Below are 27,288 nucleotides of genomic sequence, written 5' to 3' on the forward strand. Positions count from 1 at the left end.
TGCATATGTATATGTGGGGGTGGAGAGGTAAAAAACAAAAACAGCTTCTAGAAAGACTTACAGAAAAATCTGGATTAATAAAATCCCATAAGAATTGTAACACAATTGTCTGTGACTGCTCTGCTAGCATCATGTGCTTTCTGCTAACATTTTATAGGGAAGTATGCAAGTGTGACAAAGAGCAATGTGCAGCTATACTCATTAGCTTTAATATCAGCTTTAGGAGCAAGAAGGCATCCTTTAAACCTGAAGCCATGTCCATATGAAAAAAAAAAAAAAAACAAAAAACACAAAGGATAACATTCTGGTGGGTTAAATCTAAAAAAAGCTAGGAAAAAAAATCAAAGAATTAATATACACCCCATTTTATTTTTCAGAATATGAAGAACAAGAAATCTGTCAAGCATCTCTGATAGATCTACTGATGTCCACATTTTTAAAAGCAAACAAAACAAAAGCACCCTAACCACTGAAATCTGATTCTCCCCGCGCCCCCCCCCCCCCTCAAGACAACAAAGCAATTGCAAAGAATCAAGGTGTGTTCCTTGCACTTGTGCTGTCCCTGGAGCAAATAGAAAATAGGGTTATGCAAGAAACATTTTTGCATCTTGAACTCAAGACCTGTCTGAAATTCAAGCATCTATGAATATTATTAGAATTGCAGAACATTTATGGTTCTAAGTCAGCTCTGGAGATTTTGTAGTTCAGCCAGCAGTTCAGAGTAGGGTCAATGAGAACAGCTTGCTCAGAACTGGGTCCAGTTGGGCACTTGGGACTCTCCAAGCATGAAGAGTCCCCAGCCTCTCTGGGCAACCTGTTCCAGTGATTCCAGCCACACAGTAAAAATATTTTCTCTTGAATTTAAACGGCATTCCCTGTCCTGCAGTTTGTGTCCATTGCATCCTGTCCTGTGGCTGGGCTCTGGTGAGAAGAGACTGGCTCCATCTTTACTGCTTCCAATCAGTATTTGGACAAGCTGCCAAGACCTCCTGACCTCCCTTCAGGCTGAACAGTCCCATCCCTCAGCCCCTCCTCACATCCGGAGGTTCCGATCCCCTCATCACCTTTCCTGGCCCTGCACTGCTCCGGAACACCCAGGAGTTTCTTGTTCCGGCGGAGTTCTGAGCTGACCACAGTGCTCCGGACGTGTCCCCCCAGGGCTGAGTGAGGAGGGGGAACATCTCTGCCGTCGATGCTGTGGGAGTTCTGGTCACAGCCTTTGCTGGGTGCCCCCGGCTGCTGTTGGCCGCCTTTGCCACAAGGGCGCATTGCTGGCACACCCTCAGCCTGGTGTCTGCCAGGAGCTTCGGGACCTTTCCTGCAAAGCTGCTTCCCAGCTGGTCAGCCCCCAGCCTGCACTGGTTATCCCTCCACCAGGTGCTTGGCTTTGGGGTTCCCTGCAGCGATTCCCATCAGCGGATTTGTCCAGCTTGGTAAGGTCCCTCTGAATACCAGCAGAAACATTTGATGTATTAACCACTCCTTCCAGTTCTGTAGCATCTGCAAACTTTCTGAGCATGTCCTCTGTCCCCTCATCCAGACCATTCATGGAGATGTTAACCTGTACTGGGCCCAGTATTCACCTCTGGGGTACACCACCAGTGACTGGTCTCCTGCTGGGCTTCATAGAATCATAGAATTGGCTGAGTTGGAAGGGACCTCAGAGATCATCGAGTCCAACCCTTGATCCACTACTGCTGCGGTTACCAGACCATGGCACTGAGTGCCACATCCAGTCTCTTTTTAAGTATCTCCAGGGACGGAGAATCCACTACTGCCGGGGGCAGCCCATTCCAATGTCTGATCACCCTCTCCGTAAAGAAATTCTTTCTAATATCCAACCTAAACCTCTCCCTGCACAACTTGAGACCGTGCCCTCTTGTTTTGCTGAGAGTTGCCTGGGAAAATAGACCAACCCCCCCCTGGCTACACCCTCCTTTCAGGTAGTTGTAGAGAGTGATGAGGTCTCCCCTGAGCCTCCTCTTCTCCAGACTGAACAGCCCCAGCTCCCTCAGCCTCTCCTCATAGGATCTGTGCTCGAGTCCCTTCACCAGCTTAGTTGCCCTCCTTTGGACCCGCTCCAGGACCTTGATGTCCTTCCTAAACTGAGGGGCCCAGAACTGGACACAGGACTCAAGGTGTGGCCTCACCAGCGCTGAGTACAGGGGCAGAATCACTTCCTCGGACCTGCTGGCCACGCTGTTCCTGTTCGTGTCACTGATCACAACACTTGAAGCCAAGCAGCTCAGCTAGTTTTCAGTTTTCCCTATCAAGTCTGTTCTTCATCAGTGTCTCTATAAAAATGTACCATGAAACAGTGCCAGAAGCCTCACTAAGGTCAAAATAAGCAGCAGCCACTGCTCTCCACTTATCCAGCCAATAATACCATCACAGAAGGCTACCAGGTTGGTCAAGCATGATTTCCTCTTCATAAATCCATGCTGACCATTCACAACCATGTTTTTGTCCCTTGTGTTTGTCAGTGGCTTCCTGAATTATTTGGTCCACCACATCCTCAGGGATTTAGGGTAGATTGGCATGTAGTTTCCCAGATTGTCCTTTTTGGCCACCTTCTAGATAGAAATTAGACTTGCCTTCTTCCAGTCCTCAGGAATATCTCCTGACCACCCTGACCTTCCAAAGGTCAAGAGGATCCTCACAATATCAGCAAGTTCTGTCGTGTTTGTGAGTGCATCCCACCATGTCCCACATCCTTGTGCAAATCTTGTTTATTTGTATGTTCCCTAACCTGATCCTTCTCTAGCAACAGTAACTCTTCCTTGCTCTGAACTTCCTATTGGTCTCACAACTCTTGCACATTTATTTTTTATGGTTGAGTTTAATCAGGAGCTCCTTGTTTATCTTTAAAGGGACCCTGCCACCTTAACTTGGTTTTCTGGTCTTTGGGATGGACCAGTCTCTATCCTGGAAAAGGCAATCCTTGAAAATCCACCAAGTGTCCTGGGCCTCTCTTCTACACAGGGCCATATCCCTTGGAAGTCTTTAAGAAATAACTTTCCTAATTACATGATTGATATCTGTACAAGATCTCTTAGCAGATACTATATTAAATGAATTCAAAGACAATTATTTGAGCTGTTTAGAAGGAAGCAATATTGCTTTGATTGGAAGATCTGTGCTTCACAATTCTGTTGAATTGCATTGAAATTTTTCAGGAGCTGGGTTGGTATGTTCCCCTTGGGTCTCCAAAAGTATTTGAAAAATCCTTCCCTGTAACCTGTTTAAAGGTACTAAGCAGCCATGTTTAGGAAAGAAAATCCCAGGCTGGATAAGTCAAAAGATAGGAGCAGAGGGTAAAGCGTCAGTTCTCTCAACTAGAGAAAGTACCCACTGGTGTTTCACAGGGTCCTGTGCTGCTTAGCACATCCAGAAACGAAGTGCAAGAGGGTGAGCCATAAAATAAACAAATTTGCTGTTGGTGGAATTATTTAGGAGTGCAAGAAAAATTAGAGTGCAAAGGCCAGCTACAAACTGAGTTAAGGAAATTCAAAGTTGATCGATGTAGAGCGAGGCAAACAGGCAAATTAATCACCAGTCCACAAAACCATGAATTCTGAGAATTCTGAGCTATCAAGCCTGAAATATGTCTTGGTTAGTATTTACTGAGAGCTCATTAGCAATCAAAAAAAAAAAAAAAAAAACCCAAACAAAAAAACCAGCAAATCAAATCTTAGAAGCTACTAAAAAAATAGAGCATCATTATGACAGATTATTATGTGCCCACATCTTGAGTGCTGTGCAGAGTTCTCACTCCCTCTCTAAAGAGAATCCAGTAAAATTGACAGAGGCATCTGCAGAGCTGATTACACTTCAAGAGTTGGTCTTGGCCATCCAGTATTCTTCTGTGAAGTGTAACAAAGAACTTGAGGGGTCCTTGATTTTTCACAGACACTCAAGTAGCACTTACTAATGCCAAAGTATCATTGAGCACAAAATACGGAGTTTCTCGCAGTTTAAGCCACAACTACCTAGCTCAGCAAAAGAAATACAACACAAAAACATCTAGGGACTACTAAAAATCTTTAATTTTTTTTTAAATTATATCCTTTTGAAGACTGGAGAAACATTTCTGTGTTAGGCTTGATGTTAAGGTGAGACATGCCAATGGCTTTATCTGACAATCTTCTCAGCTAATAATTGTAACTGGTAACTAGCTTATTATGATAACTTTTATAAGATATTGATTGCTTATTAAAAAAAAAGCTATGCAACACAACACCCCCCATAAGTTCTATGGTATAATTATTTTGACAGAGAAAACACAGGAAATCTATTCCAGAATTTACCTTAGGCTTTTTCAATCCAGGTGGCATTTTACAGATCCACTTAAATGGGACAGAAGAGCAAGAAATAGTTAAGCTTAGATATGCTTTATAAACCATTAATTTCAATGACCAACCCAAATACCATAAAGACCTACAGAATCATCTCAAATTCACATAGTTGCTCATTTCCAGGATTTCACGGGGCTAAGAACAGATGTGTGTCAGAAATCAGGAAACTGGCTCAATTCCTTTGGGATTTTTTCCAGAATGGAAGCAAGGGGGAGTAAGGGGAAAGAAGAAAAACAATTTCACCGAAACATCACTCTTTCTCCTGTCTTAAAAAGAACTGGAGCGTGTGAGCAGAATGGCAATATTAGCTACAGCAGTAAGAACTTCCTAGCTCCAGATAAGGGTTAAGGTCTCCACAGGTCTATAATTATCAGTTCTGATAAATCAGGGATCAGAGCTCTTTGGCATTGCCTACAGCACTTCCTTTCCTGGACACATTACAGCCAGCTTAGGAAAGACAGTAGATAAGATAGAAGCAGCACAGAGTTTAGTTCAATAATGCATGCTTTGAGCACCAGCAGAGTATTGTAAAACTGCTTTAAGTAATCTTCCTTTTCAGTATTTCCAGTATCTTGTATAATACTGACCCATGCCTTACTAACAGCAAGTAATCCTCCCATCACCCTGATATGTGAGGTTTTCTATATATATAGATCATGTTTTCTCAGTTTCAATTTTTTTAACCTTCTGTTTCCCTAAAACCTGAGAACTTTATATTTCACACAAGATTCTCTTACAATACTTCAGACACTAAACTTTACAATATATCATTTAGCAAGCTGCAATTAACCTATCTGGTAGTGTGGGGGTCTTATAAAAGTACAGGTTGTTAATACATCTTCTTACTCTCAACAGCCTTAGACTGACAAAAAGGTTCCTTATTTCAGCATACTTAATGTAATTAAGTACATCTGAGCACAAGAAAGAAAACCTCCAATACTCTGTATTTATTTTTCTGCATTCATTGATTTGTGATACATACTCATGTCTTTTTAAATGAAGAGGAAAAACTCAAATCCACAAACCTAGCTAGTGTAAAGAACTACTTATATCGGATATTTTGGAAATACCAAGAGGTATTATGTAGCAAAAAACTTCCAAAAGCAGCCCTTTTTTTTCTACTTCACTTATTTGAAAACAACTATTTTGCCACATATCACATTCCCCAGTTTCTCCCTGAGCAAGGCAGCACAAAAGAGGTCAACCAGAAAAAGTCACATTTGCCAGTGCCTTGCTCCTTATCCCTACCTCCTTCCCCAGTAAAAACCCACAGTTCTGTTAAATCTCTTTATTTATAATCTTCTTATAACAAAGCAGTTTGTTTTGTTTTGGCTTTTTTAGTAAAAAAAAAAACAACAAAAACTAAACCGACAGAAAAAATCTTTAGATGACACAGGAGCTGAATCCACTCTCTTCAGAGGAAAGGTGAAGGGAAAGGAAAAAAAAGTCAACAATAAAAGAAATTGTAAGAGTCCTGAGTTTTCCTAGAGTCTCCCCTTGAGGAGGACCCTGAGGCTGGGAAGCAGCTGGGCTGCACTCAGTCGTTCCTCCACATCAGCCTTCCAGCAGCAGCTGATAATGCTCTGGAGCCTCTGGCCCACGAGGGACTCGTGGAAAACATTGGCAGCCAGGGAAGGGCGCAGGTTGTAGGCTACCACAGCATAGAGCACATACTGCCTCTCACCCAGGTAGGGCTGCTCCCGCATGACAATCTGCCAGAGGGTGATGGCAAAGGAGTAGATGTCTGCCTTGGCAGTGACCTTCTCTCCCTTGAGGAGCTCGGGGGCACGGTGTGTGTACGTGCCCCCTTGCTGGCAGAGGTGGGGGCTCTGCGACAAACCCTCCTCCAGTTTCTGGGAGCACCCGAAGTCTCCAATCTTGCACACTCCCTGCTCCGTGATGAAGATGTTTGCAGGCTTCAGGTCTAAGTGCACGATGCCCTGGGAGTGGAGGAAGGCCAAGCCGGTCACAATGTCACAAGAGTAGCGCACAGCGTCTTCCATGCTCAGAGCCTTCCTTCCGCAGCCACCTTCACCATCCTCCCCCTGCATCCACCTGTCGCCCGTGCCATAAATGACGTGGTGCAGGGTGATGTTGCCCACATACTCCATGATGATGGTGCCCAGGCTGTTCTGGCTAGCTGGGGCACAGGTGCTGGCAGCCACCACCCGTACCACGTTATTGTGCTGTAGCCGGGCTACGTTCAGCTCGGCCCAGAAGCTCTGTCGCGATGCCAAGCGGTTTTTGCTGCTCTTCTTCACCTGCTTCACGGCCACGGTTGCACCATGGTAGGTGGCTTTGAAGACAGAACCGAAGCCCCCAGAGCCAAGGGGCTGGAGGAGGCAGAGCTGCTCCCAATCAATGGAGCACCAGGCCAGGCGTGGAGGCAAGCGGCGAGTTCTGACCCAAGGAGCTCCCCCCAAAAAGCCTTTGGTGTCTTTGCCAGGGATAACTAAGGGGCTGCTGCAGGGGCGCAGATCTGCAGATGGGGAGAACTCCAAAGGAAGAAAACAATTAAGAGGAATAGGTGAGGGCATAATAAGAGGGAGAAAGCAAGAGGCAATTACTAAGACAGAGGGCTGAAAAACTTCCCTGACAGAAAAGGCCATGCAGTGGCTTCAGAAGCCTTTTATCCTCTCCTCACCATTCTCCCTCCCACCCCTAAATGAGTTGCATATGTCACAACTAGCTGAGCACAATCAGGCTCACCTGGAAGCATTCTCCAGCCCTGAAGGAAACCTCTAGAAAGCCAAGGCAAATGGATTTAAAGCTAAAAAGATATTAACCTGTATGCATTGCACATAATTGCTAATCTTGAGAGAAAAGAAAAATATTCTGCCTATTGAAGGTCACTAGCAGAATGCCCCAAGAATAAATACAGCCATGATTGGTGAATGGATTTCCCTGTGGCTCTGGGCAGGAGTGATCATCATTAGATGCATTAAACAACTCGAAGTCATTGTAGGAGGAAGCAGCTGAAATGGTGAGTGCTAGCATTTGATGAGGCATAACTAAATATATGAGTGCGTTTGTAGAAACCTGACACTTAAACATGGCTGGGATAAGGGGACTGGTTTGGCTGCTCAACTGTGCACATGCAGGGCAGCAACCTTAATAGCAGAATAACAACAAATGATTATTCTGCTTCATCTATTGCATCTATTAATCTATATAGTAACTAGAATTATACATAACTATTTGGTTGTATCCCCATCACACCCTGCAGAGTTACCACGGATGTGTATTTTATTTCTGGACCCTCCTTAGTAAACTTATTGCTAAATTTACAGCGCTGTTCTGGCAGAAATCAAATATACTTTTGCCTTGCTGGTTCCAGTATTTCCTTCAGCGAGGTTTTTGATCTTTTGACCCTCCTTTCACACATTGATGGTGCTCACACTTTAGTGTTTGGTACATGCTGTACTGCCTGTGCATCAGAGCACCCTTATGGGACCTATGCAGCTAGGTACTTTTAATTATTCCAGGAAGTATCTTTCTGTACGTGTTGACAAATATCTTGGAAAGCTTGCACCTGGTTTTCCACCTCCTGACCTTTCAGAACCTTCCTCTGGATGTCAGCTTTGCCAATACAGATCTTCCTGTGGGAGTTCAAAGATCGCTGGTGCCTATTTGTCCAGTTTACTCCTGGGCTCCTGCAGAGTTTTCCTGATGTTTTCTTCTTCTTTTTATTTTGCTTCTCCGGACAAATAAGATGCAGCACACATGCACTGAAGGAGGTTTCAGGGGTGCTCAGATCATGTGCAAACAGAACTGAAGCATTCTTCATCTTGATACAGATCCCATTGCTCATCTCAGCAGAAAAAGTTCAGAACAGAATGGTTTGGGTTGGAAGGGACCTTAAAGCCTAGTCCCAACACCCCTGCCATGGGCAGGGACACCTCCCACTTGACCAGGTTGCTCAAAGACCCATCCAACCTGGCCTTGAACACTTCCAGTGGAGGGCAGCCACAACTTCCCTGAGCAACCTGTGCCAGTCTCTCATTGCCCTCATAGTAAAGAATTTCTACTTAATACCTAATTTAAATCTACCCTCTTTCACTTTGAAACAACCATTGCTATTTGTCCTGTCACTAAATGCCTTTTAAAAAAACAAGTCCCCTTCAGATGTCCCAAAGATACCTAAGACTATTTAAACTCTAGACCTCCTCAGGCAGGTCTAGAGTTTCATAGGCACCATTCTGTAGTGAATCAGTAAGGAGATTTTCCCCAGTACTGAAATAAGAATATCAGGATAAATTCATCATCATGGTTCACAAGCAAGCAAACTTGGACCAGAGATGAATGAGAATGGGGAATCTGGGTTATCACCTGCTAGTGTGAAACAGATAGGCTGGGGAAAAACTAGATGAGTAGCTGCTAATATGTGTTACAGGAGTTGTTAACAAGTGAGATTGCAAAGAGTTAGAGATTCCAGAGACTGGGTGGGACAGTCCCTGCAGGTGGGACTGCCTGGCAACACAAGGATCCTCTTTCCTTGCCTCTGCCAGAAGAGATTATCATAGTACAAGAGGCCCCTGGACTCCCCTGTTTTTTTCAAACCCTGTGAGCTTAAAAGCACAAGCCAGCCAGGCAATATGCTGCTGCTGCCCCACCCTAGAGGCACCTCTCTGGTTTGAGGTGCTGCTCCATGTCAGTTATGCAAGGATGCTTTGGGGGTGAGAAGAGCAAAGGGTTTTAGTGTAGTTTTAAATGTGCAGTGAAATAAGCCGTGGAGACAACAGGTGTTTTAGATTCCTTTTCTGAGCACAACTGTGGTTTTATGCATGAATGCTAAAGTCTTAGCTTCCAGTCTTTGCAGAGAGTGTTTTCTAGACAGTTGAGTTATGGTGGAAATAAAAAGCTGGAGTAAGCAGATGAAGCCACACTGGAGAAAGAAAGGATTTTTTAAATGCCTATATTCCAAGTGCTACTAGGGCTCTAATTCTTGCATGTACTTCTGTGCCATATAGTATCTAAAAGCAGCAGCAGTGAGACATCTCCACCACAACTTGTCCAAGAACTTCAGCCTTCTCATGGGAGAAGTGCACCCACTGCAATCTGTTTTCACCAGATTAGAGTGGCTCAAATGCAAAGTTGGTTGAGGGAAAGCAGTTGATAGAAGGATGTGTGGATGAAGGGCCTGAGAGTGGACCTGTTAAGCTGACAACTATGGAGCATGTCTGGAGACTGCAATTGCTACAGGACACAGCAGTAAAATCCATGTACATAAACCAGAGGGTTAGGATTGGGGCTGTTCCCATTCTTTGGTGGAGGACTCATTCTGAATGAGTCCATAGCAGATCTTCCATTCTTCCATGCCCTTTTTTTTTTTCTTTTTTTTTTTTTTTCTCCCCACACTCTCCAGTTATCCCTTTTTTTGGTAATTTTTCTGTTATCCTTTTCTGCTCGAGACCTTTCTTGTTTGTCTCTGTCATGTTGGGCATTTGGTAATGTACTTGGGGAATACACTAAAGTTTTGAAAAGGAGGAGGGGTGTATTTATTTTGGGATCTGAAATGCTTTAATGTAATTTACTGTCCTGTCTCAGCTGAGTGCTGAGGACTAGAACAGAGGAACATCCAGTGTCCTTCAATGTGAACAGAATTAAAGCAGACTTGAGAGCAAGCAGGCTTTTATTCTTAATAAACTGTAAACCATTGGTGACTCGGCTCAGTGGCTTCCCATGAGACACAACTGCTGCTGGATGATGTTCTTTCCACACTTCACAGCCCTGTTTAGCTCCAGCATTACCAAAGGCTGGAGGAGGGGCCACAGCATAGCCCCCAAAGGAGGCATTTTTGGAGGGGAGCAGAATTGCTGGGAACAAGCTGCCCCTTCCCTGCCAGCTGCCCTTCTCCAGGGGAACCCACAGCATCACACCAGGCAACCACCAGGCAGTCTCCAACCAAGCTTGTTCCCATTTCACTGCTGTATGAACCAGAAGTCATTAACAACAGGAATGTTTACAAGTGACAAGAGGAGAAACACATGGTCTGTGTCCTGAGGGCTGCAAAATGTCACAGCTACCACAACCTGCAGCAGCAGTGGTTCTGTTCTGAGCTTGTGTCACATTTCTGCAAGTAAAACACATCCGTGCATCCGATTCTCCAACAGCTGCCTGACTTAATCTGTGCTTCCAGCTGAGAGGGAATACAGCATCAGCCTTGCTCCCTTCACCCGTTCCTATTTCACTTGTATATCAGGGATATAGAAACTCTTTGTTTGTCATTTCTGTTGGTTACTGCTGCTGTTTGTTGGGTTGTTGGACAAAGTCAGCCCCAATACCAAGGGCCTTAAAGGACTGACATGAATGTGACAACACCGGACACATATCAGACACTAGAGTTTCATTCTGATCCAGAAGCATCACTGTTATGGTTCTTAATGCCAAAGTTTTGTCTAAAAGAGTTTGTCTAAGGGCAGAATTGGGGATTAACATTGATTTCAGAGAGTTTAAGAGTGTACATCTATATTCTTCTCCACAATTGTTACTTTAGTTCTGAGTACATTTCATTGGTGTACATGCAAGCCTTGAAGGCTTAGCTGGCCATCGGCTTCTAGGAACTGCTTTACAGTATAGAGGCAGCATTGTGTTTCTAATAAATTACTTTATAATCTTGGTAGAGGAGTCAAATTTATCTCTTAAGTACTTAAATTACAGTCCTGCTCTCAAAACAGCACAATTCCTTAGCCTGTGCCTTAGTCATTTCTGAGAGGTTTTCTTCTCAGCCTCAAATCAACGTTTCCTTTTTCCTCCCTTTACTGTCAGTCCCTGTGATCTCCATTTAGGAGCTGATGATGAACCTACATTCTTCCTTACCCATCTAGTGTTTCACAGCCCAAATGCTGCTTCCAGTCACACCTCATAGACCTCAAATGATATTCAGCATAGCCTGAAAGCAGCTGTGATACAATCAGTTGCACAGGTGTAAGTGATACCATTATTCAAGGCCAGTCCATACACAGGGTGGCTCTGAAGACAGGCCACTCAAATAATCAGGTTTTTTTACTACAAGCACAGTCCAGAAAAGAATCGAGTTCATGTTTCAGAGTTTGGTTGTTTTGGTGAGACAAGTGACACCTTGGAATAGGAAATACAAGCAAGTTTTCATTACAGCAGTCAAAGGTAAATTCAAATGCAAGAAACAAATGCATCTGCAGGAATTGTGGTGCTATTTTAGTGCTGAGAGACATAATGATAATAAACATTTTAAAGGTTAAGCCCTAGTTTATATATTATAAGGTCACGTTTCCAACACACATTGCCAAACAGCTGCTTGATGCTTTCTTCCTTCCCAGTAAGGTTACTTCATGTGTTCAAGAGCAAAGGCTCTCCTTACCTGAACACACGGAGGTTTTAACCGGAAGCACTGGCAGGGCAGGTGAGGTTTCAGAGATACTTTACTGGTGCCTCAGTGACCACCACTGACCAGGAAGCAACCTGCTGCTGGAGATTAACACCAAAATGGCAAGAGAGCAACTTGAGGCAAGCTAAGAGAGCATCTAAACTTAGAAATAAAGAGAATAAAAGGTGAAATACAGGCTCTGACCCATAGCAATACTTTCTGGCTGTGCAAAGATGGACACCTGGCAGCTTCTCTGTGATCATATGGCAGGCACCTTGTGCAGTATTTTCAGCCAAATTGTCCAACACTGGTTTTGCAGACTTGTCCAGGGAGCAAAGCTGACTCTGCTGGGTCACCAAGACATGACAGAAGTAATGGTGGAATTTGAGACTTGTGGCTTCAGGGCTAGGAACCAGCTTCAATGCTTAATGAGAAAAATGCATCACCTACAGCAAAGGGCACAGGGGGCAACATCAGTGCTGTTCTACTGCTTGGACACAGCTGCTTTGCCCAATACATAGATTTAATGCTGAGGCCTAGAACTGAGGTATAAAGGGGCCAGTCTCTCCCAGTAGCTCTCACAACCCCTCTAACAGATCATGCCCAACTGTGTGACACAGCCATAGCAAACGTGGTGCCTCCCTGCAAACATCTCACCTTCAGAGAGCTGCACAGGGGAAGAGGAGAAGCTAAATTTGATGGCTCCGAAATGATGGCCTGGGTACTCTGGAGGCCATAGCAAATGATCAGAGGTTGTCCTAAGTTACAGGGTTGATTAGGATGTTTCCTGCTTCATTAAGATGGATCGTACAGTTCAAGTATGTTGTTACAAGGTTTGGATCAGTGAAAAAGCAGGAGATTCTTGTAAAAATCCTACTGAAGAACCCAAAACTGAACAAAGCATATGGGGCAATCCTGTAATACTTTACTGGCGTGAGTAGCCAAGCACTGACAAAAGGAGGCAATTTTTAGGTGAGGACAGACTTCAGTGAGATTAGTTTAGTCTGTGTTTACTTGTCCTTAATATATGATGATATTTGATGTATGATGTCAGAGCACAAATATTGCTCATATATGGCATACCCCTGAACCATACAGAGCCTGTACTTTATGTTCATTTTCAATGTAAGTATTTGTGAGGGAACTTAAGGATGTACCCATGACCATGTGTGTAACAACTTAACACAAAAGCAGTAAACCAGAGTTGAGTTTAATTTCAGAAGCACAGCCTACAGAACCTTCCTGCTGAAATTGTATCTAATGCTACATGAGAACAGCTGACAAACACCTTCCTCACGGGAGTCTGTGTGCCCCTTAAATAAACTGCTGCCTCTCATGTATTAATCAAGTATTTAGAAGAAACTCTTCCAACTTGCCTGGGAAACCAAATGATTTGTGGTGTAAGAGATACCTTTACAAACTGTGTATTTCATTTTGGACTTGTAAAACACAAACGCTTTAAAGTTTTTGAACTAAACCAAAACACAATCAAATTAATTGCTCATCTTTCCCAGGTTTGGTTGCTGCCCTCCTATGCATCCATGCAGGCACACATCCACATCCACATGTACACACACACGTGCACACAGAAACACACACATACATATGCAAGTTTCAGCAACATACTGATTTCCAGAAACTGACTATTCAGGTTCCCCACACATCAAGCAGAGATCTGACTGATATGAAAACGACACTGAACCATTCTTCTTCTTCTTCTTACACTGCAGGTGCACCAGTGAAAATCTGTGTCACGGGCAAACTATCCAGGATCAATTAAAGTGATTTCCAGTCCAGCCACAGCGTGTGTTACTATAGTCCTGTTCTCAGGGCTCTCAGCTGACAGCTCCTGTCTTTTCAGTCCCCTCTAAGGCAAGCCAGCTTTAGAGCTGGAAATCTTGACAGTAATGACAGTAATGTCCCCAAAGGAGACGAGGTTGTGGGATGAAGATGATGCTGAAAAACAGAACTGTTAATCACATTTTAAAATATACTTCTCTGAAAATGATCGCTTCTTGAGGACACACAGGACATTACAACAAATACATATATTTTTAAATTACAGAGTAAGATCTTAAATCTTTATTAGTAGAGAAAGATAATATTGAATTACCTGGGATATAGTACATAACTTGGAACTTCATGCTACTTCTGGGCTCTGTCATTTTCAACACCAGTATCTCCACTGTTGTTCAAAGCACAGAAATAGTGTTGCTGTTTTTTTGCTAAAGGCCCCAGCTCATAAGGATAAGCAACAGTTAATCCTCCAATGCCCTTCTCAAACTTCTAAGCACAGACTGAATTTTGTGATAAAGCTCATCTTGCTATGCTCCTTGCTGCCTGTTTGTGATCGCAAACAACTACAACTACAGCAACTGCCACTTTGGAAAACCTAAACTTCCCTCTGATTTATTATGGTGTTTTGATTTGTAAAGTGGGGAAGCCAACAGCATGTAGCTACTCAGTTCTGGGTAGTTCAGCAGCAGCTCTGCATCACTGTTTTGGATTTCTCTGTCAAAAAAACCCTGTTCTTTATCCTAGGGCATGCCTAGAGGAAGGTAAAACAGGAGAGAAGGGGAAAAGCAGAGGTCTTTCTCTTCCACTCCTGGAGGCAAGACCAGGTACAGAGGATACCAAAAAACATTTCTTCTGTACTTCCTTATGCAGATTTTGGAAAGGGGTGTTTACAGCAGAGAGAGGAGGGAAGAGTCTGTGGCTCTGAATTTAACAAGCTACAGAGGGACAGCACCAAGAAATCTCTGGATGTAATGTATCATCCATGCGATTACATCCCACTTACTACAGAGGCTGATGGAGTTTCTAGAGGGTCTCTGTTTGGAAGGAGGATGTGTTAACTGAGTAAGAGTGGGTGGGATCAGCTATGATGTTGGTTTTCTCTCAGGAGGCTGGGGGGAATACGTGTTTTTGCAGAATACTTCGTATCGCAGAGCATCTCTAGAGCTTTTGATTCTCAGTGTGCCAATGTCTACCCTCTCAAGCAAGTTGGAAACTTGTGACACTAAAGTGACAAGTCAGGTATAGGAAAGGCTAAGAAATTGCAAGAACAGAAGTGTGTCTCTGGAAAAGGTGAAAGCCAGCTACCCTCTGTAACAAACAGTTCTCTCAGACTAGGTCACAGCAAGAAATCTAGAAAGTCAAGACTTAGAAAAGAGAGAAACTCAAAAGTAGGAATCACAGACAATGCTGAGGATGTTAATATATGTTCCACAAAGCTATGAAATGGGAAATGCTAGTATTTTGCTTCCCTGGCAAACAGCATACACCAGACAACAACTTCTTCTGTGAAGAAGCAAAGGGGTAGCTTTCTGCAGATGCAGGGAGGATGCCCCATGAGATGAGGGGGCATCTCATCCTCCCATCTCTTCCCCACATACAGTGCTGTTGGGCTTCTTTGTCAGTGTCACATGGAGACAGGAGATCTGTGGAATCAAAGCAACAAAGTTTCCCCTGGAAATACTTCAGAGACAACCTACACAGGGTGTCTAGCACATGCCACACCCTTCCTGTTTATTCTGCAAACTACACAAATTGATGTAAAGGATTCGCATTAATTTGAAACGACACAGAATCACTCACCAACATTTCCCAGATGAGTGGCCCCACTGCAGAAACCCCAAACTCACCTTCCAGTCACTCACAGCGTTCCAGAGTGCAATTTGATGGCAAACTCAATTGCTTCCTTCACTTCAAATCTGTCCTGTCACAGACACAGCATCATCATCCAATTTGTTCTTTGGTGAAATCATGAAATGCAGGTATTATGCTTTAGGATTTTCTGAAAAACTGACATTTTACCAGTCATAAATTAAGACAAACAGTCTGTACCTTTGCAAACTCAGAATAACTACACCCAGCAAAACTGGATGTCTTCTGTAATTACGTTTTGCAATCCCAAGCATGCGGATCAAGATTATCTATTGAAATGCCAGGCATAAGTTATTCATTAACTAAAACCATTCTGTAATTTTATTGATATATTTTGTGGAGTTCACATATTTTTGTACAGCAAACATAACACTGTAGGCCACAAGAAGCTGCAGCACTATTGTTTAATAGCAGCAAGGTATATTTTATAATCAGGGTATGTGGACAATAAATAGTCTGTTTCTTTGGATGTGAATGTTTAAAATGAAGTTCTGCTGCAGCTTCATAATGTGATTGCTATTTTACAGAGCTTATACACAAAAATATATATGCAATCTTTTTGTCTATATTTTATACAAATACAACAGTAGTTTGTGAATACATTTTAAAGTACATATACATGATAAGCAACTCAATTTCCCATATCACAGGATAGCAAATTTTAAATGCAAGAAACATATACAAATTCAGTCTGGAATGCAGGGTTTTCTGTGTTCTTTTTTTCTCTATTTTTGACTCAAAACTTTTATCATTAAAACATTTTAGCTTACAAGTCCAAACAATTTTTCCTCTGGCTAAAAATATAATTTCAGCAATCCAAGTCAGGTTTGGGTGTGTCAGCGTTCCCCAATACACTTTTCCCAGTTTTTGTCTAAATTCAAAGGCTTTTAGCAATATATAGTATGTTCTTCACTCCACACCATATAAAAAGCCCCCATTTAATTTTAACTAGCAGTCACCTATTTTTGTGAACAACAGCTGGGCTTGTCAGCGTTTAAATTTGCATGTCCAAAATTTGACTTTTGCAAGTGCATATGAATACATTGTGGTGTTGCACAAAGTTCATTAATGACAAATTAAGTCACAGTATAAAAATATATCATACAACTATAGGTCTAGTATAGTCCTTTTTTCTATGGGTAAAAATACATCTGAATGAGACAGGGAGGTTTGTAGCACCATGAGAGGAGTTGTATCCCAAGTTACATTAGCAGCATGATCCAATATAACAATATTGCAGGAGTGTTTCTGAGGAGAAAAACATTCACTCTGGTTCAACTGTACCACTGAAGCTTATACTGAAAAGTGTTTACATATGATTAGCAATAGTTCTGTGTCACTTCCAGGGCTAGATAACTGTTATCAAAAGACACTGCCTTCCAACATAAGTAAGACACCCTTTTTGCACAAAAGCTTTGGGACTATCCAAACACAGTTTGAACTCCTGTGGCATTATTTGGAGGTTGACTGTGATGCTAAGGAGCTGTGGTTTTAGCTGTACACTGGGTGGATGCAGGATGGGCAGCTAGGCCTATACAGCTTACTACATACTAGGTAAGTATTTATTTCAGAGGCTTATCTATAGACGGAAAAGAATACAGGATGAGCTGCTAAACCAGTGTATGAGACAGACATAATGAAGAATGCAACCCTGCTCCACTCAACCACTACAGATGCAGGATCAGGCCCTAAGCTAACTTCAGACAGCAGCATAGCAATGAAAGGATATGATAAAAAAAGGAATCTCTATCAAATACTGCATGTTAAACATTTTTGCCATGGTTTACCATCTGGAACTCCAGAGGACACAGTTTGCAATTGGTGAGGACAAACTCCTAAAGTTTTTAGACTGTTATACAAAATGGCAGTAGAAGACAGTGTAGTTTGAAACATGTAAACCTAGTAAAAACCATTGTAAAACCCTTAAGAAAGACACACTGGTTCTGTGCAATATAGCAAATTGATAAGAAAACACTGTAAAAATGTACCTGTTTAAAATTACAATGTCTATCATTTTGTACACAAAGCATTATACCAAAGGCCTACATATATGTAATCTAATGGCACTTGAAACAAATTATAATAAAAGGTTTTATAATAAAAGCATAACCTGTAAGAAATTTTCTTAAAAGGTTTAGGTTTTCTTTTTGAAAGTGCTATATCTTGTAATATGTGTAACATAGAGGTTGACCAAGCTTTATTTTAAAAAATATTGGCCTATAATACAAGTTTAGCTCACTAGGCAAATGATCCTGAAAATATGTACTCTTAACATTCATTATTAGCTTAATAAAGCAATCAGCTCTGGCTCATGTTTCAGTCAGTATATGGTTTTTAAAAACCGCTACTGCCAAATTAACAATAAATCACTCTATTCCACAATTTACTACTAAGTAAAGCACAAGCAACAAGTACACAAAAATATATATATTTAAAAAAAACAAAAAAACAAAAAAACCAAACAAACCTTACAAGAAGTTTAGAAGTTGCACAAAGACTGGCGTGTGATCAGCCAGCCCTCCCCCTTCCCACTGAGAACTGATCAGAAACTGAAAAAACAGGGTTTGAAAACCGAGAGCTTGGTAGTGGCCAACAGTGACTCTGCCTAAGTGATACTCAAAAGCACTCGGGTGGTGGGTGTATTGCTTACAGCATCGCTCTGCTTCCACCTTACTGCACATCCTAGTTCAGTGGCAAACGGCCTCCGCACAGCCACCCGCTGAAACCCTGACTGAATGAGGTTCAATACCTTGTCTGAGGTCCCTATTTCTCAAGTGAAATGTATGTCTAACTCCAAAGTGAAATGTCAATCCCTTTTCAGGAAGCTAAGGCACAAACGAAGTAGTAAGGATTCTGGCTACACGCTCAGAAACAGGTGTTGGCAAAGTGTCTGTTGGGTTTTTTATTTTATTTTTAATGAAGTCTAATTGGCAACTTGATAAACAGCTGCCATAGATTGGAAATCTGTGTGCCAGAGGCTGCCTAGGACAGGCAGTGCTGCCTGGCTGGCCACAGGATGCCAAAGGCTTGCAACTTTCCTCTGCTGCAGGGGAAGTTGCAGATGCTCAGCTCCATGCAGGACATAACCCACTGGAGGAATTAAGTCCATTTATCTTCATCTCAGATTGATTTAAAGGATTGAGAATAAACCCAAGTTCTTCCCAGGTGTGTTAGTGTTGCTGATTTAAACTAGAGTTACATTCGGTTGCATTCAACTTGTGCTCTGTTCATCTGTGTTTTTCTTTCCTTTAGAAAGGTGAAGAGAAAAAAAGCAATATTGAACAAATCATTCAACTAAAGATGTAAGTAAGCGAGCAATCTGTTTCACAGAAACCAGAGGAAGCAGTCACGAAGCAGAGCTAAAAGCCCACTTTGAGATAATGTGCTCCTAAACCCAAAATATAGGAGTAGCTTGCAGAATTTCAAAAGGTATTTTCCTTATTAAAACATCCTTATTTTAATGCCTTTGGAAAACAAACACATTTATAAAAATGTTATCTTTCCGTAATAAAATTTAAATACACATATGTATAAAATAGTAAAACTACACCTGCATATTGCTCCTAGAATTAAAAAAAAAAAAAAAAAAAAAGAAGTAGGAGCTACTGATAAAACATCTGGAGCACGAGCTCCTTAAATGGGAGCAACTTCTGTTTCTGTGAAGTATATTTAGTTTAACCACTTAAAACCTTGCATGAGTCCTAATTATTGTTTTAGAGCTACCAATGTGCTTGATTTCTATTTTTTAATTCCTCATACAAAAATGACAAGGAAAACAATGGTACTGTTGAATGACAGCAAATCTAGTTTGCTTTCATGCATCACAGGGTTGGTGTTTTTTGGTTTTTTTTCTTTTTTTTTTCCTCTTTAGGTTATTAGGGGAATAGAATATATTGCATTAGGTAAAAGTGGTGTAAGCAATATGCTTTTACTTCACTCCTAAGAGTCCTGTCTTTAAACCTTGGCAATGGGCAGAAAGTCCCTAACCAAGTACCCAGGTGTAGAAAGTGTGATTAACATCTAACTTGTTGCTTAGGAGGACATGACACACCATTAACACAACTGAAAAGACCATCCCAATAAAAATAAAAATTTGGAAAAAAAAAAAAAGAGAAACTGGTATTTGCAAATTTACATTCATTCTCTGACTGCACATTAGTTTTGAACTGAAAATACACACTTTCTGGCTGGCCTTGATCCACCCTTTGGCGGTGACAGCCGGGAGAAGACTGTTGCCTAAAAGTCTATTGGAAGATTCCTATGGAGTACTCCTTTTACACTACCAAAGAGAAAAATCAGCAAGTTAAGAATTAAAACAAAAATATTGTGACAAAATATTCTGCATTTCTACATTACAACACTTATATTTCAAGATCAGCCATTAATTTCGCCTGTTTCCCTCTACCAGAGTCATGAAAGCACAACAACACAGTTCCAAATTCAACTTGAAACATTTGTCATTTAGGCAACCAGAGATTCTCCATTGTAATTCTGTTCAGCCATGATTTTAGAGAATAAAACTAATTGATTTAATTCCATAATCCGTAACAGGCCACAAAAATTTAAGCCATAAAATGGCAAAATTAACACCTTTTTATAATGACTTCAATACAAGTCAAAATGCTATATATATGTACATGTGTATATAAGGCTTCTATATATACACACACAAGTTTTCAGAAAAATCTGAATTCTGTATTTTTAAAAAAAATTTAGATTTGTCATTATAGAAAAGATCAGATGTGACATCATTTAGGAAAAGGATTCATTTGGAAATGGACTAGAATATTTTTCCCCAAATCTTCAGGAATCTTTGCGATACATATTTTAACTGGAATCTTTGTAAAAAGTAAAATACATTAAAAGGTGGTAGTTCTACCACTGACATCAGTAAAATGGAATAGCTGGCATAGTTGAAAAACTTTTAAAGAAGGGGTAAGTGTTGAGAGTTTGCTTGGGACTACTTTCTACTGGACATTTCAAACGTGTCAATTGGCAGTGAAAATGAAAACAATACAAGACTGTTTTTTTAAAAAAACCAAAAAAACAAACCAAAGTAAACACAGCTGAGAATAAACACTTTCAAAACACTTTAAAAAAGTTAATTTAAATTTCTTACTGGCTTCATGAGATTGGTACTGTACAAAAGCAGAGAACTGATAATGTCTTATAGTAGGCACTAAGTTAAAAAAGGTCACCTAAGGCATTTCTACAAATAGACAGTAACAAGCCAGCTTTGTACATCCTATTGGAAAGCTTGATGAAATCGTGGTAGGGTGGTGGTTGTGCTTAGACTGCTTGTGAAAGCTGCTGACAGCGAGTGCAGAGACCCAAGACCTATACTATTGCTAGGATCTTGTGGATCCTGGGTTTGTGGTGGAAGTTGAGTCATAGAAGAATGTGCCTCCTCTTGCGTATAACTCATTCCGAGGTTTCCCACTGAAACAGAAGGGTTATAGGGAGGGCCATTTACAGGTATGAAGTTGAACAGCTGAGAGAAGTCCAATGACGGGGTGTTTAGAGGTTCGCTAATAGGAACGGAGCCCTTGGAAAGGGAAACTTCCCCAGAGCCATCATCTAGTGGCCCTACTTGTGGATCCAGCCCTAGTTTTGATGAAGATGCTTGAGAATCCTGGGATGAAGAAGGCATACCACTTTGCAACTCCATTAAGTAACTTTCAATTTCCCCTTTCAATGGCTGTTCTTTTTCAGGCATAGAAATTGCATATGAGGTAGTACCGAGTGGATATTTCAACGATAGCTGGTGAGAAGGGTGCACAGACTCCATATCTATTGGACAAGGCATTCCCAATGGTAACGATGTGGCAACCATTTGGTGTGCAGATGCAGAACTCTGCATGGACTGAATCTGAGTGTTGTAGAGATTTAATTGCAAAGTGTTTGTAAATGGCTTTGATGTCAGTTCACTGGAAGGTAAAGACATCACTGGAAGCAGCTCATCCTTAATAGGCACAGAAACATTGCAGGTAAAGGGATCTAGAAGGTCCATTGGCTCTGTTTTGACCTTCAAAAGTTCTTGGTTGTGACTTTTCTTCATGTGGCGCGTGAGGTGATCCTTCCGCCCAAATCTCTGTGCACAGTACTGACAGAGGAAGTCCTTTCTTCCAGTGTGCACTACCATGTGTCTACGGACATCCTTTCGGGTGTAGAACCGACGATCACAGTGTTCACACTGGTGTTTTTTCTCCTTCACTCCACCCGATGACTTGCCTGCATGAGTTTTTAGGTGCTCCAGCAGCACTCCTGTGCTTTCAAAAGTCTGCAAACATACCTTACAGGTGAGGTCACCGCTTGTTGCAGCATGCAAAGCCAGGTGACGTTTGAACCCAAGCTTGGTATTGTAGTTCTTTCCACATTCTTCACACTTAAAGGCCTCTTTGTTGGGATTGTGTGTATGTAGGTGATTCTTTAGGTGATCTTTTCGGTGAAACATTTTCTCACAATAATTACACTTGTGGGTTTTCTCAGGAGAATGAGTAGCCATATGCCTTTAAACACAGATATATTCTGTAAGTAATTATTTTGATCAAAAAACACATGTGCTCATTTTTTAATGGCAGCTAAATACTACACTAAGGGCTGCTTTGCAACAGAACCTTTTAACTGAAAGCATGACACTACAAAGACAGTTCAACAAATTTAAATATAGCAAAACACGAGCCATTTCTCTTAAATTGACACTTTAGTTTTGGTGGGCTTTAGCTACTGTAACAGGGGTATATGGGCAAGTATGAAAGTACTCATGTAAAAGTCCATAGCCAAAAGATTTTCAGTCCATACTGGTTTTTTTCTTGTGACAATTCCTTATACAAATAAATTCTATGCTCATTAAAAGAAAAGAAAAGGAAAAAAAAACCAAAACAACAAACAAACAGAAAACAAAAGCAGAAAACAAGTTAAGAAAATCAAAGACATTAGCTTGCAAACTTAGGTAATTTAGAATTCTAGAAACAATCCAATGGCTACTTTAATTAACACATCCTCTCTGCAATCAGCTGAAGGCGTACACAAATATATACTTTTACATGGCTTAACACGGCCAACATAAAATAGAGAATATAATCTGAAAGATAAATAGAGTTTAATACCTTAGTAATTTGTACTTAGAAACAAAGGCCTTGGTGCAGTCTTGTTGTGTGCACTTGTAGGGCCTCTCTCCTGTGTGAGAGTATGAGTGAACCTTTAATTTCTCAACACTGTTAAAGGCCTTGTCACACAGTTGGCAAGGAAAGTTTTTTCTTGGTTTGGTTTCACCACGCTTACGTTTCCCTGAAGGGACTTTCTGGGTATCTCTTACTTCTGACAAATCACCAGGAATGACAGTGGCCATCGCAGCCTAAACCAGGCCTTCTTGTTGGACACTTGGGAATTGCCCAACTCCACTAAATGATTTAGCTTTAGATGGCTTCTCAAGTTTCATGTGGTCGTAAAAGAAAGCAAAAGGGGACTGGAAAAAAAAAATAAGAAACAACTAGTTTGTAACTAAACTTAGATTTTGAAGTTTACTTGCTATGTGATGCTTCTGAATAAAATTTTAAAATAAAATTAGGTTCAGCTGGTCTAATGTAATACCTGCAGGTTTCTTTACATGATTTGCTGCAAATCTTAAAATGCATTGCTCAGGATGAACAGATCCACATATGCCCTGAAATCACACCTCACAACCTTTCCCTCAGGCACTGATAGAGAACAGCAAAGTTTGTGTCAGATTATGGGAAGCATCAGGCAAAGAGCCTACCTACCCAGACTGCTTTGGGCAGTTTCGGATTTCAAAGGAATTAGAGCTGTGCCTGTGGTGTTTGCACAGACACAGACACACACACACACGCATGCACACACACAGTTCTCAGAAAATCCTGAATCGTCTGAAAACTTAAGTGAGGAGCTGCAGTACCCATGCGGACAGGCTGAGGGGAGGGGCTGTTGGGGGGGGGGGCAGAGCTGAGCTCCTGTTCTCACACATACCTCCTCATGTGAATACTGCACATCTATGCATCTGCTCTAGCAAAACGTACCCATTGCCTATGATTGCTAACACCAGGTGAAATTCTTCTGTAAACTTACTCTCTGCTAACAGAGACTTGATGTATTAACAATGGAAATCCCACGGATTATGGATAGATTAGGTAATTGAGGTTTTAGAAACCCAGCACTGGGATGCCTCACCCTTCCTCACACTTTCCTGCAAGGTGTAGGGGCTGTTACTATCCACATTTAGGCTAGCTGAGGATGGAGGCTCTTAGTCCTGCTGGGGCACTGCAAACTGTCAACTAAACCAGAGGCTTTCACCTAAAGGAGGTGTGTGATGCTTGTGTCTGACTTGCAGGCCAACAGCTTTAAATTCATTGTCTGGTAACGTACGGTAGCAACTGGGTGCCTGCCATTACAGGGCACTCAACAGCCCTCCTTCTTTGGGGGTAGCTGACAGCTTTTTTCTCATCATCAAAGCACAGTTGCTACTATAGATACCAAAATCCAGCACTCCCTGGTGCAGGAAGGGTTGAGCGTGAGGCGCTGCAGCAGTGGGAGCAAGGAGAATGGCAGGAGAATGGCACCCAAAACCAAGTGCTTGGCAGGGCCGGGAAGCACCAAAATTGGCCATTCTCCCTCAAAAGCAGCAATCCTTCTCCCTGGCACCAGTGCTGCAGCTCACAGCTGCCATCTGCTCCAGCCACTGCTGGGGCAGCTGCCTGAGAGGCAGCAGGGCTGGGCACAGAGGCTGGGGGCTCTGTGGCTGCTGCCCCCTCAGCCCCCAGCAGCAGGGCAGGGGAAGCCAACAGCTGCCGGGACAGGTGGAGCCAGGCAGCTGGGAGGAGAGCAGGGAGCACCAGGACACAGCTGCTCCAACCTCCAGACACCTCCCCAAAAAATATAATGGACTCTTCCCTGCTGCAAGCCAGGGCCTGCTCCCAGCTGTCCTCTCTTCACTACTGAGGCTCAGCAGAGATGGAGAGCCAGCCAGAGATGGAGCTCAGCTCAGAGCAGCACCCAGGTGCAACGGGCCCAAAATGGTCCCTGCAGAGGCCCAGTGTTGCCCTGGAGGAAAGCAAGGATGAAGGAGAGCCTGTATTTTTCTCCAAGCACGGTAGGACAGGAGGGCTTGGAGAGGTAGCGAGGGGCAGAGGGGGTTGCACCTCTAATGTTTGTGTTTTATGAAACCTTCAGACTACGATGTTTATTTGAAACATGTACATGGAATATGTCTTTGTCTATGCTTCTTTCTACCTCCTCCCATAACCTTTCCCTTGTCTTCAGAAGACAGAAGTGCTGGAACACCAAGAGGAAAATCTGCTGCCTTTCAACCCCAAAGTCCTCAAATGGCACATTAAACTACACTACCAGCTTTAGGCAAGAAGTTTTGTAAGACAACCATTACTTGCCTGAATTTTATATGGAACCACTAACCTCTTTAAAGATACCCACTAACAGAAAAGGCTTAGGTGACAAGAAAGCTTTAAGGACTCTGATGATGTTAGATTTGTGATGGACTCAAATGGACTCATGGGATGAAGCCTGGAAACATCAGTTCCATGAGTGGGAACATCCACAGGTCTTCAAAGTGCCAACTCAAATTTCTTTTCAATCCCACAGTCAGCTATCAAGTTCATAAGTGAAAAAAGGAAATAGTGGTTTGGAGACATGGGAGCAATAACTTTCTGCAATAAAAGTAGAGGAAGACCAGTCCCAAAGACTTCAATGAAGCCACCAATGTAATCAAAAGGAAGGTGTGATTCACATCAAAGTTGTGATCAACTTGTGAGTTAGAAGATTTTTTCAATATATGCTTTTATCAGAATCTGATAGTAAAATTTCTGCTTTCCTGTAAATGGAAAACACACTGGTCTTCTATATATATTGGCCTGAATATAGAATGAAATCTTGTTTTTACCTATCTCTCCTCACAAATGAACTTCGGGGGCGAGAGGGGGGGAATTAGTGCACAGGGAGAAAAAAAAAATCAACCCCATCTCTACTTCCACAGAACATATCTGTAACACACAGACACCTACATGAAACCTGGAACAGAGAGCAGACAGTGCAACAGCAGTGGCCCTCGTGGTCTGCCTAGGGCACCCTAGAAAAGGCTGACTCCTTTTGCCTCCTTGTCAAATCCACACCTAGCCTGAGACAGGGCAGGCAGCACTGGTGACAAAGACACAGTCTACTGCAGGGGAGTGCAGTCAATTTGACCATGCTGGGTCCAGAGCTCAGCAGCAAGAAGCTTCTTCTGTGCCCAGCTGGAGACAAGGAAGCAGGCACAGCTGGCAGAATACAGGGATGGAGGGTGAGCTGCCACGGGTAGGGACAAGGAACAGAACTAGGATGGGAGCTGTGGGGCCGGTGATGTGCAGGGAGTGCTGCACAGGAGTTGGGAATATCAAAGGACAGAAGGCTAGTGATGAGCTAGTAACACTGGGAGCAAGCAGGGAAGAAATGAACATGCACCAAGCTGGGGAGATGCAGGATATTATTATGCCATGCAGAAGGGTGATATGCAAGGTCTCATGCAAGGCCAAAAGCAGTGTTTGTTATGGAACAGCATAAGAGGCTTAACTATTAAAATTAACAACTTCTCACTCCTTTTCTCAATGCAAAGAAAACACTTCAGGCTGGAGACCATCCTGTATTCAGGCCAATATAACATTATTGCTATCCTCTCCAAAACTGCAGGTAACCCAGCTGCTGTACCAGAGGGAAAACAAAACATTCACACAGATGAAGAACTCAGGTTTTGTTCCTCTATGATCAAAACTAAGCTGACTCTGGACTGTGTTAAAATGTTGTTGAAAATGTGTAATTAGAATAAATGTAGTGTGGATCCAACCTTTGACAATGACAGTGTTTTATTAAAGAACGTGGATGCACTATTATCTCAGTGCCATTTCTCAACAGATAAGGCAATTAAGAATTTCAGTATTGACCTCCTAATAGCAAATAACCACTTTTTTGTTGTTGTTGTGGATATATAGACTGAGCAATGGAGATAAAACTTAAAAAACACTGATCCTCAAATATTACACTTTTCAAAGACCAGCTGAAAGAATTTTATGAGTAACATTGCCTGCTTGTGTCTCAACATTTTATCACTTAAAATCCTCATTCTTACTGGTGCTTTCACAACTGCAGGGTGAATGATTATATGCAGTATTAAATATAAAAAACACATTACATAAAAGCTCATATATGAATACTATTTTAAAAGCATATACTTAAAGCAGGAATAAAGCAGCCTCTGTTCAATGCACACCTGATGTTTGCCCACTAAAGTCCTCAGATTTTGGTCTTAACCAGTTCCGCTGACTCTTCTTGGAGGAAACCAGAATCCAGTACTTCCCATTTTTACTGGTCTGAAAAACAAAAGGAAGAATGGACTAGACTCCAGCCAGCATAGTCAGAAAGGCTGAGATGTGGCAAGACTAGGGGTTGGAAAGAATCAGAAAGGAAAAGTTAAAAGGGATAGAGCCAACCCATGCACAGGACATTACATACTGTTAATTATAAACTGTAGGAATCAATTGTTCTTGCATTATCAGTAGCAATCAAGCACTTCCCTTTGCAGTATACTTACATCATTTCAACTAACACTATGCTGGACAGTAGCATATAAAGAGATAAAAACTAGACAAAAGCAAAGGAGTTTTCAATAAAGTTAAAAGCAAAACAAACAAACAAAAAATGCACAGATGACAAATAATTGAGAAATAACAGCAAAACACAAAATGCTGGTCCCAGACTTGAGTGTCTTACTCAGAAAGGACCAAATAAAAGAAGATTTCTGGATTAGACACAACTTTACTAGAAACTAATGCCTTCATGCTGTTTAATTATACAGGAAATAGCAGCTTAAAAAGTGACCTGCAAAGGAAAATACAATTATTTTTTTTTTTAAAAATATATAAA

General features: G+C 41.9%; 2 protein-coding genes across 4 annotated transcripts in view; both read right to left on the bottom strand.

Annotated features, from left to right (window-relative positions):
- Positions 1–5,839: 5,839 nt before the first annotated feature.
- Positions 5,840–6,892, bottom strand: MOS (MOS proto-oncogene, serine/threonine kinase). The gene has a single exon (XM_008500661.2). The coding sequence runs from the start codon at positions 6,890–6,892 to the stop codon at positions 5,840–5,842; it is 1,053 nt and encodes a 350-aa protein (XP_008498883.1).
- A 13,249-nt stretch (positions 6,893–20,141) lies between these two features.
- The window catches only part of PLAG1 (PLAG1 zinc finger), a 47,300-nt gene continuing 40,153 nt past the window's right edge, over positions 20,142–27,288 (bottom strand). For 2 of the 3 annotated variants that reach the window (XM_030446433.1, XM_030446434.1), the window contains exons 2-4: positions 26,636–26,735; positions 22,476–22,834; positions 20,142–21,875 (exon numbers count right to left, since the gene is read on the bottom strand). In XM_030446433.1, coding sequence (XP_030302293.1) covers positions 20,612–21,875; positions 22,476–22,717 — 1,506 coding nt within the window. In that variant the 5' untranslated portion in view covers positions 22,718–22,834; positions 26,636–26,735 and the 3' untranslated portion in view covers positions 20,142–20,611. The remainder of the gene's footprint in view (positions 21,876–22,475; positions 22,835–26,635; positions 26,736–27,288) is intronic. The other variant, XM_030446435.1, reaches the window with a different exon arrangement.

Source organism: Calypte anna, chromosome 2, assembly GCF_003957555.1.
Source record: "Calypte anna isolate BGI_N300 chromosome 2, bCalAnn1_v1.p, whole genome shotgun sequence".
In the NCBI taxonomy this organism is placed as follows: domain Eukaryota; kingdom Metazoa; phylum Chordata; class Aves; order Apodiformes; family Trochilidae; genus Calypte; species Calypte anna.